The sequence below is a fragment of the Vicia villosa genome, unplaced genomic scaffold, assembly GCF_029867415.1.
Source record: "Vicia villosa cultivar HV-30 ecotype Madison, WI unplaced genomic scaffold, Vvil1.0 ctg.001048F_1_1_3, whole genome shotgun sequence".
Taxonomy (NCBI): Eukaryota; Viridiplantae; Streptophyta; class Magnoliopsida; order Fabales; family Fabaceae; genus Vicia; species Vicia villosa.
In genome coordinates, this window is record NW_026705458.1 from 218085 (window position 1) to 233428 (window position 15344).

Below are 15344 nucleotides of genomic sequence, written 5' to 3' on the forward strand. Positions count from 1 at the left end.
TTGCTTAAGGGATTTCCTCGAAACACTCAAACTCTCTCTCTTCTCTCGCTTTCTTAAGGGCACCGTTATTTCCGCTCCATTGCATCCTAGGCTGTCCCCTTGTGCAAGAGCGCGAACGTTAACGCCGCCCAACTAAAAAACACAAAAACAAACAGAAACTATGGAGCCGAACTACGGCGCTCTGATTCCTGAAAAGGATACGTAGGCATCAAGTCGCGGGGCTTGAACGAGCACACTTGTAAATATTTCCTTCTTTTCCCCGTACTTCTTTTTGCATTCATTTCGCATATAGACATAGACATAGTACACACCCTTTAGATAGAAACAAACATAGGTGGATACCATCGAGTACGATGGGCGTGAGGGGTGCTAATACCTTCCCCTCGCGTAACCGACTTCCGTACCTAGATTCTCTGGTCGCAAGACCCTGTTCCTTCCTTTGTTAGGTTTTCTGATATTCCTTTCCCTTATGGGATAAATATATTGGTGGCGACTCTGTTCATTTTTCGCGAGCGTGCGACAGCTGGCGACTCTGCTGGGGACTACCTAAGCAAGTCGATCCTAGCCTTTGTTTGTTTTATTTTATTGGGTGTTTATTTGTTTATTCTTATGCACTTGCTTCTAGTTACGGTTTGAAATTCCGAACCATTATGCCAAACCAAAATTTTTGGTTCAATTCCGTTCTAAAAAAATTGAAATGATTTGGTACAGTTCAAATGCATTTATGTAATTGTTCGGTTCGATTCGGTTCAGTTTTCTTTAAAAAAACCGAACCATGTACGTGTCACTGAATTCATCCTCACTCATTTGGTTGATGATCAAAGTACTCAAGTTTCTTAAAATAACCATAACTAGAAGCAAGTGCATAAGAATAAAAAATATAAAAGGGAAGACACAAATTTTGAGGAATATGCAAATTTTGAGGAGTAAATAAGTTGAACCACCATAGTCTTGGTAGGAACTAAGAATTGAAGAACACAAAAGGATGCAAGAATATGAAAACGACGAGGAAGACTCAAATTAGTCAATTTTATATTTTAATTGATAATATTTAAATAATTAAATTTTATGAATGATTATTATATCGAAGTATATCTTATATCGTTTAAAATATATAAGAAGAGATTAAAATTATAAATTTTAAATGAAGAGATCAATTCTATAACCTAGTAAAAATAAGAAGATTAAAAGGCAATTAAGTTTTTTTTATGAGCAAATTTGTTTTTATTTTTAAAAAAAATAAATTGAATTAAATATTTTTAGATATCAAAATGGGTCTTTACTTAAAAAGAAAAGGAAAAGGACAAAATAAGAATAAAGAAAAAGAAAATAAAGTGAGAATTTCAATCTTTGATGGGTATTGAAATTTGAAAGAAAGCACATGGTATCATGTTATATACTTATATCATACTATATGCACGACAGGCTGTCCATGCCCCATCCTTTTAACGGTCAAATGTTTGCTTCTTTTGTTAATGTCTTCTTTTTCTTGGATTCGAATTCCTCAATGTCATTCATAAAATATGATGGATCATGTTTTTTCCCTTCTTTCTACGATTAAGAAATTATTGGCGTAATAGCTTTACAATGATTCAAAATTTAATAAAATAAAAGCCATACTAGCTTGTACTTCAAGAGAATATGTGCTATAATACGTGTCATTAAAAATCTCCACTATAACTATACATTTGTGTTTGCCGACCATCCATATAGTTCGGATGATATTTAGAAGGTAGTAAGGCTGAGGTCAGATTCAAAATAAATAAATTTAAAGAGATCAATCCGATTTTATTGACTTAGTCACAATTTATATCATACACCAGCAGACGAAGAGACCTAATAGTTAATTACAATAAAGACACGACTGGCGTTTTGATCAATCTCAGAAAAATGTTAAACCTTGTTTAGAGATTTAAGTTTAGTTTTATTAGGACTAATATAATGTTGGTTGACATAATTGTATGATTGAGATAAACTCATATTCTTCAAAAATGATTTTCTTAATAAACATAAATGTGTACTTCTTTAATTGATGATGATTAATTGTGAGAATTATTGTTAATATTAATAATGCATTGACTTGAATAGAACTGTCCACAACCTTTGTTATAATAATTCACGAAGGAAGTTTTTGATTAATTGAACAACTCAATACACAAGTTATTGAATGAACCAAAATTAAATCAGTTTGAATTTTTTCGGGTAAAAATCAAATATCCTCTGCATGCAACTGCAATGGTTAATCCTTCCAATCAGGGAGAATCGCGATGACAAAACTATTCATAAAAAAAGAAAGAAGAAACACAACTTGTGCTCTTTTTTACTTTAAAGTTTTAGCATGCCCATCTTGAAAATAAAAACCAGATTCTGCACTATTTTAAGAGGTGAATCTATCTGCAACAGTTATTAATACATTATCCACTTGTGACCACTATGGTTTCTACATTAATTCTAATATAAATGCCTCTGTCTTTGTACCCAAAAACTAAAATAAATGCCTTTGTCTTTTTCCATGGTACAACATTTTCACTTGTCTTCATTCATCCCATCATTAAAAAAACATCAAATTTTCCAAAACCAGTGATGCATTGTTTCAAATTTTATAGCAAAATCATCTTCTTAGTAGTTTCCTTTTGAAAGTATCTATGTTGTTCTTTGAAAAATCTTTGAACTTTGACTGATCATAGTTTTAAATTACAGTCTGCAACCGCAATTGCGACCAGATAGATCATATATCTGGTGTGCATAGTTTTTCAAGTTGGTGATTCAATGAGGTACTTTTGCTTTGATCTTTTGATTCTTACATGGCTTTTATTGTTCATCTCAAATAGTGATGAGTTAGAACAAGATCAAAGCCAAGCTTTGTTACAATTAAGAATGTTTTTGGAGTATCCTTCTTCATTACAAATTATGGAAAATTACAATGTTGATTTTTGTTATCTTCCTTTATCTTCAAATTTGAGCATTAAATGTGAAGATAATTCAATAATTGAGCTCAAAATTTTTGGTGATAAATCATTGAAACCCTCCTCAAGTTTCAATGGATTTGCAATTCCAAATCAAACACTATCCATGAATTTCTCAATTGATTCATTTTTCACCACATTGACAAAGTTGAAAACCCTAAAGGTTCTTACTTTGGTTTCATTAGGGATTTGGGGGAAACTTCCTAATAAGATTGATTCTCTTAGTTTGCTTCAAGTTTTGGATTTGAGTTCAAATTTCCTATTTGGTTCCATTCCACCAAAAGTCTCAACAATGGTGAATCTTCAATCACTAACACTTGATGAAAATTATTTCAACACCACTTTGCCTAATTGGTTTGATTCTTTGCTTAACCTAACTTTCTTGAGTTTGAAGAAAAATCACTTCAAGGGTTCATTTCCATTTTCGCTATGCAAAATCAAGAAACTCGAAGTTATTTCTTTGTCACAAAACGAACTATCGGGGGAATTGCCTAGTTTCGATTCTCTTAATGGTTTGCATGTTTTGGATTTGAGAGAAAACCGTTTCGAATTTGACCTACCGCGTCTGCCGAAATCCGTGGTCACGGTTTTGTTTAGCAATAACTCATTTTCGGGAGAGATTCCTAAGAAATTTGGCGAATTGAATCATCTTCAACATTTAGATCTTTCGTCAAATCGTCTTGAGGGCACGCCGCCTTCGACATTGTTCTCTCTGTCGAATTTAAGTTACTTGAGTCTAGCAAACAATGTGCTAAGTGGTGAGTTTTCTGATAAACTTGATTGTGGTGGAAAACTCGGTTATGTCGATATTTCTAGCAACAAGTTAAGTGGTTTACTTCCTTCGTGTTTGGCGAATAGTTCAGATGGTAGAGTTGTTAGATATGGTAGAAACTGTTTATCTGTTGAGGCTCAGAATCAGCAGAGAGGTTCTTATTGTAAGGATTTCGGTTCGAGATGGGAGAAATTCAAGATATTGAAAGTGGTTGCAATAGTGGCTATTGTTGTTGGATTTGTTCTTGTGGTTTTGGTTTTTGGAGTTTTGGTGTGTAAAAAATGTCATTTGATGAAGAAAAGTAGAAAGGAAGTGCTGGTAAAGACTGTTCAAGATAAATCCGCAACTGGCGTTTCATCGGAAGTTCTTGCAAATGCAAGTAAGTATATAAGTTACTTAAGCATTAGTGTTTTTTCTGTTTGTTTTAAGTTGTGGTTGCGGTTGGGTCAGTCTTTTTTTTGCAAGAGACCTGTTTGGATTGACTTGTTTGAACTTATCTACTTGTATAAACGTGAAAATGTTTGAAAGATCGTACGAAAACAATTTATAACATGTCTATAAGTTGTTTTCAGCTTATTTTCATAAGCTCACTAGCATCAGAGCCGTCTCAAGTTTTTAGAGGTTCTGCATAGATTAGTCACTGTTTAACCGTGACAAAACAAATAAATGCTCTATTTAACCACCATGACAAATTCTGGGTCCTGTGCGGTAGTCCGCCTTACACGCCCTCAAAGACGGGCCTGCCTAGAATAGCTTATGAAAACAGCTTATATGAAAACAACTAGTCTTATATGAGCATGTATATGATAAACGTTTATTCTTTCAGGATTTATTTCTCAAGCAGTGAAGCTAGGGACACAAACTAGTCCAATCTGCAGACAATTTTCTATCCAAGAGTTGAAGGAAGCTACCAAAAACTTTAGTTTGTTAACTTGTATTGGTGATGGCTCCATAGGAAAGGTACCTTAAGTTCAAGGGAAGATTCATAGGGAAAATTTATCAAACTTATTTTGTATGTTCATTATAAGTGTTTTTCATTTCAGCTGCATAAAGGTAAACTAGAGAATGGAGCTTATGTGGTGATAAGATCATTTGTTCTGTCAAAGAAATGTTCAATTCAAAATCTTAAAGCTAAGTTGGATTTACTCTCAAAGCTTGAACATCCAAATTTGGTTAGTCTTTTGGGTCATTGTATTGATGGTGGCGAACAAGATGATTCGAGCACACAAAAACTTCATCTTGTATATGAATATGTGCCAAACGGAGATTATCATACTCGTCTATCAGGTTAGTATATGACATATAGCGGATCAGTGTTTATGTAGTCTCTGAGTGTACCAAAATTACTAAAACATCATCGAGTGTATAGAAGACACAATTCGAGGATGTTTTTGTGATTTTGGTTAAATCAGGTACTATAGCGATAACCGATACTATCCGACACATTCTAGCTGAAATTTTCTAATGTTTCTTCATACAAAAATGCAGAATATTCTGCAGAAAAAGCACTTAAGTGGCCTGATAGACTAGCGATTTTGATTGGAGTTGCAAAGGCAGTTCATTTCTTACATACCGGTGTTATACCGGGATGTTTTAGCAACGAGTTAAAAACAAAGAATGTGTTACTTGATGAACACTGCATTCCTAAACTAAGTGACTATGGTATGTCCATTATCAGTGAAGATATTGAAAAGTTTGAGGTATGTTTTAATCAATTAATCAATGTTGCTTTTTAATTTTTGATTTATCATGATCTAATATGATTTTGATCATTGAGTGACTATGTTTGTGTGCAGACAAAGAGTGAGAAGAAGTCAAAATCATGGTATGATACTAGATTTTCCTTAATCCTTCATATACCATTGCCTGTCGAATATTAGACACATACACATTTTCAATCTGAAGTGTCAGTTGCTTTAACTGATCGAGTAACTTTTTTGCAGTCAAAGGACAAAGGATAACGATGTTTACAATTTCGGGTTCATATTGTTGGAATCACTTGTTGGACCCATTACATGCGACAAAGGTGAAACATATTTCCTAAATGAAAAGGTTAGTAAAAAATTTGAGAAAAAAATCTCTCTACACTATATATGAATATGGTGATGAGTTTTTGGTATCGAATTTTGTTTTGAATCTTACTCGTTTTACATGAACATGTTGTGAATGATAGGCATCTTTTGGAAGTGAAGATGGAAGAAGAAAGATTGTGGATCCAATAGTGTTAACAACATGTTGTCAAGAATCACTATCAATTGCAATATCTATAACAACCAAATGTATATCTCAAGAATCTTCATCTCGTCCTTCTTTTGAGGATGTTCTATGGAATTTACAGTATGCAGCTCAAGTTCAAGCCACAGCAGATGCAGATCAAAAATCAGATTAAGATTTAACTTCATAGGTGCATAGAAAGAATTCAGGGGTTTATTAGTAAAAAGATATTCGAGATGTTAATTATCATTGCAAATATAAAGTTGACTATAGTATAGTATAGCTGTAAAAATGTTTGTAGCATTTTAATGTTTCTTCTAGAGTTTTGATAAGATATAAATAGTTTGAATATATGTATCAGTAGTTCTGTACCAAAGAATTTTCTTATCCTTCAATACTTTTTTTTTTTTACCAGAAAAGTCATAATTTTTATTTATTGTTTTCTAGCAGAAACTCAATTATATTGTGAAATATTTGATTTACAAATTAGTGAAACAGAGTTGCCAAATTCTTTTAGAATTATAGTTTGACCAATGGTGTCTACTTCTACGATTGTAGAACACTTATAAATCCTTTATATTTCTGTGACAATTAGGGTTAATGTGTTACAAATAATATATATAATAGTATAAATTAGTTTACAATAATACCCATGAGCTGTACCTCACTTTAGTGTCTATATATATATATATATATATATATATATATATATATATATATATATATATATATATATATATATATATATATATATATATATATATATATATATATATATATATATATATGAGTCATACTCAACGCTAATCTATAAATTTCATATATTCTTTGCTTTGTAGACACATCCATCTATCTTGTTTATATTGTAATTATTATGTTCTTACTATATGATTCATACTCTACAATCTCCGTCTTGACGAATATCAAACTCTTATGAAGATTTTATGCATAACGATCACATCTTGACAACTGGGAAGGTACACCTTTAGCTTAACATTGAGAAACATGTAACAAGTCTAAACAATACGTGAACTTGTCACTTATGACTGACTTGATCAGTATATCAACTACATTTTCTAAAGTATGAACATTTTTCAAGTAATATTTATCCAAATGCAAGTAACTCTCCGATCTTATGAAACATCACATCAATATGACTGGTCATTTGTCCGAATGCAAGTAACTGCTGTGAGTACCCCTTTGCTACAAGAAGAATCTTGAACTTTTTGTCTTTTTTTTGTTACTAGTGATTTTTTCTTGAGCACCCACTAACAACCGATGACCTTTTTCCCCTTAGAAAGCTTAACAATATATTTGATTTTTATTCAAGGACTCCACCTTTTCTCCACCATTACACCCACCCACTTATATTTCTCCTGGATAGCTATAGCTTCTCGAAAGGTAGAAGGGTCTTCAGAACTAGTAAGAAATGCATAGGCGCCCAAGTCTTCATACCCATATCTTTCTGGTGGCTTGGTTGTATAATTCTCTCTATCACATACAAGAATATAATTATGTACTCCACCTGATACTTTAGGTCTGGGGTCAATTTTAATATCTGAGCCTAATCCCTCTTTTGGTTAATACATAGCCAATATAATGTTCACTGGTGGCAGATCAACATCCACCTGAATCACCTGTTTGCTGAAACTTTCTCCTTCAAATGCCAACACATCTACTGTAATTGAATGTTTCAATAGTATCTGCATATAAAACACAACATCTTTGCAAAATACCACCTTCTTTCTAATCGGGCCCCATAACATGAACCCTTTCTTTCCTTTTGTGTAACCGATGAAGACACGTTTCGTCGACTTGGGATCAAGTTTGAATCAATCTTCATTAGATATAAACACACAATATGGACACCTAAAACACGCAACTTTTCAAGGTTAATAGGATTACCTGTCTACACCTCCTTTACAACATTTTCCTTCAATGAAGCTCGTGGTGACCTATTGATGAGATAATTCACCTTGTTAACCGCCTCTGCTCATAAGTCAGTTGATAGTCCATCATTTAACAAGAGTCATATTACCCCTTTAACAAGAGTCATCTTACCCTTTTAATTAGGGACTCATTCATTTTCTCTGCCCCACCATTTTGTTGCGGTGTCTTACGAATTGAGAAGTGCTTTGAATACCATGTTCTTTATCGAACCTCTTAAAATTTGAATAAGTGTACTCTTTCCTATTATCCGACTGCAAATATTTGATTTTTCTATCTGTTTGATTCTACCTCTGTCTTCCATAACTTGATTTTGGTAAAGACTTTAAATTTTTGTTTCAAGGAATACACTTAAAACTTATGAGAAAAATTATATGGAAAAGTCACAAAATACCTAAAACCACCCAGAAGCCTCTTTGGTATGCCTGTACATGGTATAAAGTTTCCTCTGTTTTGTGCTTTATGGTCTTGAACCAAATACAACACTATTTCCCATGTATACAATACTTGCACAAATACATATTGCTATTACGAGCACCCTTCAATAGATTTATCTTATGAAGTTCCATCATCCCACACTTAGTGAGATGAACCAAACAAATATGCCAGAGTTTGGTTACATCACTATCAAACTCAATTGATGCAACATCACCTAAAACATTGTTCCCTAACAATTTGTAGATGTTACATATGTTCCTCTCTGCTCTCATCACAATTAAGGAACCCTTCCTAACCTTATTAACGTCCCTATCTCTATTAGATTTGTAGGAGAAACCATTTGTCTATAGAGTACTTAGGAAATCAAGTTCTTCGTTAATTCTAGTAATATACATGATTTATCATCACTTAGATAAATAAATTTAAAATTATCTGACCTGAATGTAGTGAACCATTCCCAGTACTACGTCATGGGGTAAAAACAAACAAAGTCAAGAATCCACAGATCTGTGCACTTGTTAGACGAGACACATAATAACTCTTATTCACTTTCAGAATCATCGGTTAGAACTATATTTGCAAAACTAGATGAGCCATACTTTATGCTAGGACAATCCCTTTTTCAATGATTAATCTGTTTACAACTATAACACTCATATGTATTCCGATTCTTGGATTTAAACCTCTTCTTTCTAGAGTCTACTTTACCCTAGTTTCACCCACGATCTTGACCCCCATTCGCATACAAACCGTCTCCTTGGGTTCATTCATCTACTCTTTGTCTCCTTTGAGAATGAGACAAAAAGTAACAGTAATCACATCAAAACTGTTAGTGTTTTTTGGTAAGTGAGAGTAGTCACTAAGTGGTCATAATAACTTGGTAATGAGCACAACAAGATAATTACCTTATCTTTGTCATCAATCTTCACCCCAAGTATAACCAGATCGGTGATTATGCTGTTTAAGGCATTGAGATATTGTTGTAAATCATATCCTTCCTTCATTTTAGACTATATATTCGCTGTTTCACGAAAAATTTGTTCATCATTGTCTTTGACATATACTGACTCTCCAGTTTGTCTCAAACTTCCTTCAGCGTCGTTAGGTCCAAAGATATGATACATCACCTCATCATAAACACATTGGCGAATTAATCTGCGACATTCTCCTTCATCTATTTCCAATTGGTATCCTCCATGTCAGTCTATTTCATCTTACACAACATCTTCTATAAACTTTGCTAAGCCATCGTATCCTTAACCCTTTGCCATAATCCAAAGTTACTTATCCCGTTGAACCTTCACCTTGTCACCTCGAATTTTGCACTATGGTTAATCACCATGTGATACCAACTGTTAGAACATTAACAAATAGAAGATTAAAGAGAAACAAAATTAAAAGACAATGAATACATTTAATCTTTGATAACGTTGTTCGGCCAATATATCAAAATCAATTTCAAACTCTGACCTGTTTCAAATGTTTAACTTGTTTGTTCCTTTTTCATTTTTTTTCATAATAGAAATCTCAAATTTATTTTTGTATGACATGATCTCATACATTTTTTTTAAAGAAAAAGGTAATATTGTTGTTATCAAAAACAAAAAAAGAAATAAAAATCTCGTAAAACTAAAACTAGAAAATGAGATGAATACATGTGAATATGTGATTAAGCATTGTTACGTAGAAACGACGCAGGTTATGGTTGCGTAGTCTTCACGCGCGGTTTTATCTGCATGTTGAGTAGAGTAACTAACACCAATAATGTTTTGTATTCCTTCAACACCCTCTTACAAAATTCATTATTTAAAGCAGAAACTTAAAGTACTGAGTACTGTTATTATATATTGGGGTAATAAAGTACAAGAAACAAAGTGTATGAAACATTTAGTTATATTTAAAAGTGTTAGTTTCAAAGTCATTTTGATATGGCTATCCATCACAATCAACAAGGTGGTTTCTATAGTTATAACACCAAACAATTTGCCAAATCAATTATATTTTTCTCCAACTAATCCTACCAACCTTTTTTTTAATAAATCTTACCTTGAAATTCTCTCCTTTATTTTGATACTGCTATATTTTCTGTCTCAAAAATTAGTCTATGCATTTACGCACAGAAAAACTGATCGATTCTATTAACTTTAAATATTGTTAATTTGAGTGCCACATTTATTGCACCAAATACAAATCCTAGAAAAATTTAATAAGGTGAGTGGTGACTACTGACCACTGACCCTATTTTCAGTTATAGCCATCTTTTGCAGCTTTCTCATTCTTCCACTTCACCACCCAACACTGCTTTTTCTTGGTAACCTCTCATTGCTTCATTTTTCATGCATTTTCTTTATGTCTTTAATGTTCTTGTAGTATTTTACTGGATTCTTTCTTGAATTTAGTTCCTTGATATCCTTTTGTTTTTGTTTTTTAGGCTCTATCTCTTAATCACTTTGATGTTATTAGTACATGATATAGTTCCAACCCTAGAGTAAAGAATTTCTGTGTTAATATTCACTTCAGATGCTTTTTCCTGCTGCATTTTGAGTTCTCATGCTGATTTGGTTTCACACTGCAATCTAGGCTACTATATCGAGGTTTTAATGTCTACGCGACCACAACGCAACCGCGATTGAGGCACGACCGTGACACTCGATTCAACCAATCAAAGTAGAAGAAATTCATCAGGTGAGGATCCATCATTTTGGAAGATATGGTTTTAGGAATGAGAGGAAAGAACATGAGAGCTAGCAAAGTTCAAATTGATTACCTGATTCATATTCAAGAGATTAAGCCTTGGCCTCCATCGCAATCTTTAAGATCTCTTGGTTCGGTTTTAATCGAAATGAAGAATGGTTCTGACACATTAGGTTGTAGTAAACTAGTATCACCTTCACTTGGTTCAGTTATAGGCGAAGGAAGAATCGAATTCAACGAATCGTTCAGAATTTCGGTGACATTGTTGAGGGATGTATCCATTAGAGGTGGTGTTTTTGATGTTTTCCAAAAGAATTTCTTGGAATTCAACTTGTTTGAGCCTAGAAAAGATAACAAGATTGTTAAGGGTCAATTATTGGGAAATGCTGTTATAGATTTGGCGGATTATGGAGTAATTAAAGAGGGATTAAGCATTAGTACATCTATGAACTGCAAGAGGAGTTACAGAAACAATGATCAACCGGTTTTGTTGATTAAGATTCAGCCGGTTGAAAAGATCCGTGCTCGTTCGTCTTCGTTGCAGGAAAGATTTTCGAACGAGGTTTTGGATGATAAAAGTAATGGCGGTGATTCTGTATCAACATTGATGAATGAAGAATATGCCGAGGAAGCTGAGATTGCTTATTTTACTGATGATGATGATGATGTTTCTTCGCGTTCTTCTGTTGCGGGAGCTTCTACTTCCTTTGAACTTATGAATGAATCGAACGGATTGATCAGAAAGACTAAAATGGTGCAACAGGATGCATACAAGAAGATGGAAAGTTCATCTCGCATGTTGTCGTCAACGGATGCATCGTTGTCAACTGAAAAAGGTACTACTTCACCATCAGTTTGTGAAAGTTTAGACGAAAATTCAAGGATCGAAAGAAGAAGCAACGATCATGAAAAGTTCGATGAGAATTTTCATGACAAGGTTACTCATTGTAGAAATATAGTTGAAGATGTTCAAAGAATAAGTAGCAAAAGAGATGCTAAGATTATTCCAAAGGAAGCAAAAAATGGTAATTTAGAAGGTAAAATCGATTACTTGAAAAAGAAGGTAAAGAATCTTGAAGGAGAGCTAAGAGAAGCTGCGGCTATTGAAGCTTCTTTATATTCAGTTGTTGCTGAGCATGGAAACTCCACGAGCAAGGTTCATGCCCCGGCTCGGCGTCTTTCGAGGCTTTATCTTCATGCTTGTAGAGAAAAGCTTCAAGGAAGAATGTATGGTGCAGCGAAAAGTTCTGTTTCAGGATTAGTACTTGTTTCCAAAGCATGTGGAAATGATGTTCCAAGGTACATTTAATTCATTTTCATACTTTAACTAACTGAGAAACATAACATAATATAGATCAAAATTTTCCCTTACAATTTCGTTGTTTCTAAAAACGTATTCGTCTGGTTATAGGTTGACATTTTGGTTATCGAATACTATAGTGTTGAGAACAATTATAAGTCGAAACTCGAAGGAATTATTTTTATCGAATCATGGTGGTTCCGATAGGAGAAGAAAAACCGAGGGAAATGGAAATGGGAAGATAGCCTCCTCCTCACAAAGGTGGAAAGGAGGAAAAAATGAAAGTACAAAAGCATTAGGGTATGAATGTTTCGGTAATTGGGATAATCCTCATGTATTCATTTCAGCATTGGAAGAAGTTGAAGCTTGGATCTTCTCTCGCATAGTAGAATCTATATGGTGGCAGGTAAAGCCTTACTCTTATCTCGGACCGGAACGTAGACATGTAGTAGCCGTAGTATGAAATACTGACATGAACATCCGACATGATATTGACACGTGTCAGACATGAGACATACATTGGCACCTAACATGAATTTATCATTCTTTGTCTATATGTAGACTCTAACTCCACATATGCAACATGTCGATACAAATATAACCAACAAGGAAGTAGCTTCTGCCTCAAGGAAAAACCATCGAACGACATCGAGTTCATGCGATCATGATAAGAGTAACTTGTCAATAGATATTTGGAAGAATGCTTTTAAGGAAACATTTGAAAGGCTCTGTCCTATTAGAGCTGGAGGACATGAGTGTGGCTGTTTACCTATGCTTCCGAAATTGGTCAGTTTTATATGATTGCTTGTTTCACAAGTCACTACCTATATTAATTCATATTGCTTATAAGCTCATTACTTCAGTCAATGGAATCTCATTTTTTTTTCTTCCATCTAGATAATGGAGCAATGTGCGGCAAGATTAGACGTGGCTATGTTCAATGCTATTTTGCGCGAGTCGGGTGATGAAATACCAACTGATCCTGTCTCTGATGCTATAAGTGATCCTAAGGTTCTTCCTATTCCACCCGGAAAATCAAGCTTTGGAGCTGGTGCTCAGCTGAAAACTGCGGTACACTTCTCAATAACTTTTTATGTGAATTTCATATCATGCCATCCACTCATGAATGAATCTGATTTCAATTCATTCATATAAGTCGATTTTATAAGAATGAGTTAAACCTAATATGACATATGCGAATAATAGCGCACAATTAAGACATTTATCCAAACATGACTTAAATTAATTTTTGTGTAATCAATTTTTATTTTCAGATTGGGAACTGGTCTAGATGGTTGAGTGATCTATATGGCATGAATGAAGAGGATTCAATTGAAAATAAAGATGATTCTAATAACAATGAGCAGAAGCATGATTATTTCACTCTTCTTAATTCACTAAGTGACCTTCTAATGCTTCCTAAAGATATGCTATTAAGTGCATCCATTAGAAATGAGGTATATATATGCTAATGATATTGTTGAACTTACACTAATTTGTAGTTTTAAATTGCGGATGTGGCCGTAGTTATGTTGTGAATCTCTATAATGCAACAAAATGCGGTCAAAATTCTGGTTGCCATGCCGTTGTGGAGACTTCAAAATCTACAATGTTGCGGGCCATGGAAGTTGCAGATTGCAATTTAAAATCATGCTTTAGTTGCCTAAGTTACTTCTCTTCACTTTTCATGCTAAAAGGTTTCTTGTTTGTGAAGGTATGCCCCATGTTTAGTGCACCACTTATCAAGAAGATTCTTGATAATTTTTTCCCAGATGAGTTTTGCCCTGATCCGATGCCTATACATGTTCTTGAAGCTCTAGACTTAGAGGTAGATATTCAATTTTTATTTGATTTTTTCTAGTCTATAGGATTACATAGCACTAAAACTTCAGATTATGTGATTATAGCTAAATATTTCATTTTTCTAAATTATTACTGATATCCGCGTGTCAGTACTTGATGGATAATCACCTATGCAGTTCTTTGATAAACAACGTTAAAATGATTATGTGCTAAAACTCCATCAAAATTAACTTGTGATCTCAAAGTTTTGTGTTGACATGAAACAGAATGAAATGGAACATGGAAAGGAGTTAGATAACAACTTCACATGCAGTGCAGCTCCAATTTCCTATTCACCTCCGAATGTAACTTCTGTCGCAAGCATTCTAGGAGAGATTGGAAGCAAATCTCAGCTAAGAAGAAACAAATCTTCTGTTGTTAGGAAGTCATACACAAGTGACGACGAGCTCAATGAATTAAAGTCTCCATTATCTTCAATACTCTTCTATGATTCTTCGTCGTCGCCAGAGGTTTTGGCAAAATCAAATTTGAAGTCGAAGGCAATATGCAGCGAATCTCCGGTTAGATATGATCTCCTTAGAGATGTGTGGATGAGTAGCAATTAGTCTTCTTGTAGAAGCTTGAATAATATTTACACTTCCAAAGTGTGGATCGTGTGCAAAAAGTATAAGTATATAGACAACCAAAATTTAAGTACGTTGTGATTTTAATCTACTAAAATTTTAAAGGTTGATATCATCTTATGCACTAGACAAGTAGAATGTATAGAAAGCTATTTTCACTCTTTTATCACTCTATCTAGATATAATTGATCGAATAGTTCTTTTACAACAAAAACGATGTAATTTATAGTTTTCACATAATATTGATATTGAAGAAAACAACCATAAATTCGTTGATTTTGGAATATATATATATATATATATATATATATATATATATATATATATATATATATATATATATATATATATATGTTTAGTCAGTAACTATAAATGAAAGATGAGGTGGTAAAGTTGTGTCTCGATGCGCTGGGCCTGGAGCAATACTTATGATGCGACGAATATGGGTGGACCTATAAAGTTAGCACTCTATGCTTAAGTTAGTGAGAGAAATCAAAAGTAATGTGTGAGTGAGAATGAATTTGTACAATTGAAATCGTTCACATGTGATGCGGCGTGCTGTATGGACATCCGTCTGATTGAATTAG

General features: G+C 33.7%; 2 protein-coding genes across 3 annotated transcripts; both read left to right on the forward strand.

Moving 5' to 3' along the window:
* The first annotated feature begins 2170 nt into the window (after positions 1-2170).
* Positions 2171-6378, forward strand: LOC131632885 (probable inactive leucine-rich repeat receptor-like protein kinase At3g03770). 2 transcript variants are annotated; one of them, XM_058903608.1, is made up of 8 exons: positions 2171-2384; positions 2701-4117; positions 4565-4698; positions 4782-5025; positions 5227-5438; positions 5535-5563; positions 5682-5790; positions 5912-6378. In XM_058903608.1, exons 2-8 carry the CDS (start codon positions 2770-2772, stop codon positions 6125-6127), a joined length of 2292 nt encoding a protein of 763 aa, XP_058759591.1. In that variant the 5' UTR covers positions 2171-2384; positions 2701-2769; the 3' UTR covers positions 6128-6378. The 2 variants fall into 2 exon arrangements, with proteins under 2 accessions (XP_058759591.1, XP_058759590.1); XM_058903607.1 differs by lacking the exon at positions 2171-2384 and having other exon boundaries at positions 2411-4117.
* A 4059-nt stretch (positions 6379-10437) lies between these two features.
* On the forward strand, positions 10438-14915 carry LOC131632881 (uncharacterized). The gene is made up of 8 exons (XM_058903602.1): positions 10438-10648; positions 10918-12330; positions 12443-12737; positions 12893-13117; positions 13229-13402; positions 13606-13788; positions 14046-14159; positions 14401-14915. Exons 2-8 carry the CDS (start codon positions 11048-11050, stop codon positions 14737-14739), a joined length of 2613 nt encoding a protein of 870 aa, XP_058759585.1. The 5' UTR covers positions 10438-10648; positions 10918-11047; the 3' UTR covers positions 14740-14915.
* The last annotated feature ends 429 nt before the right edge of the window (positions 14916-15344 follow it).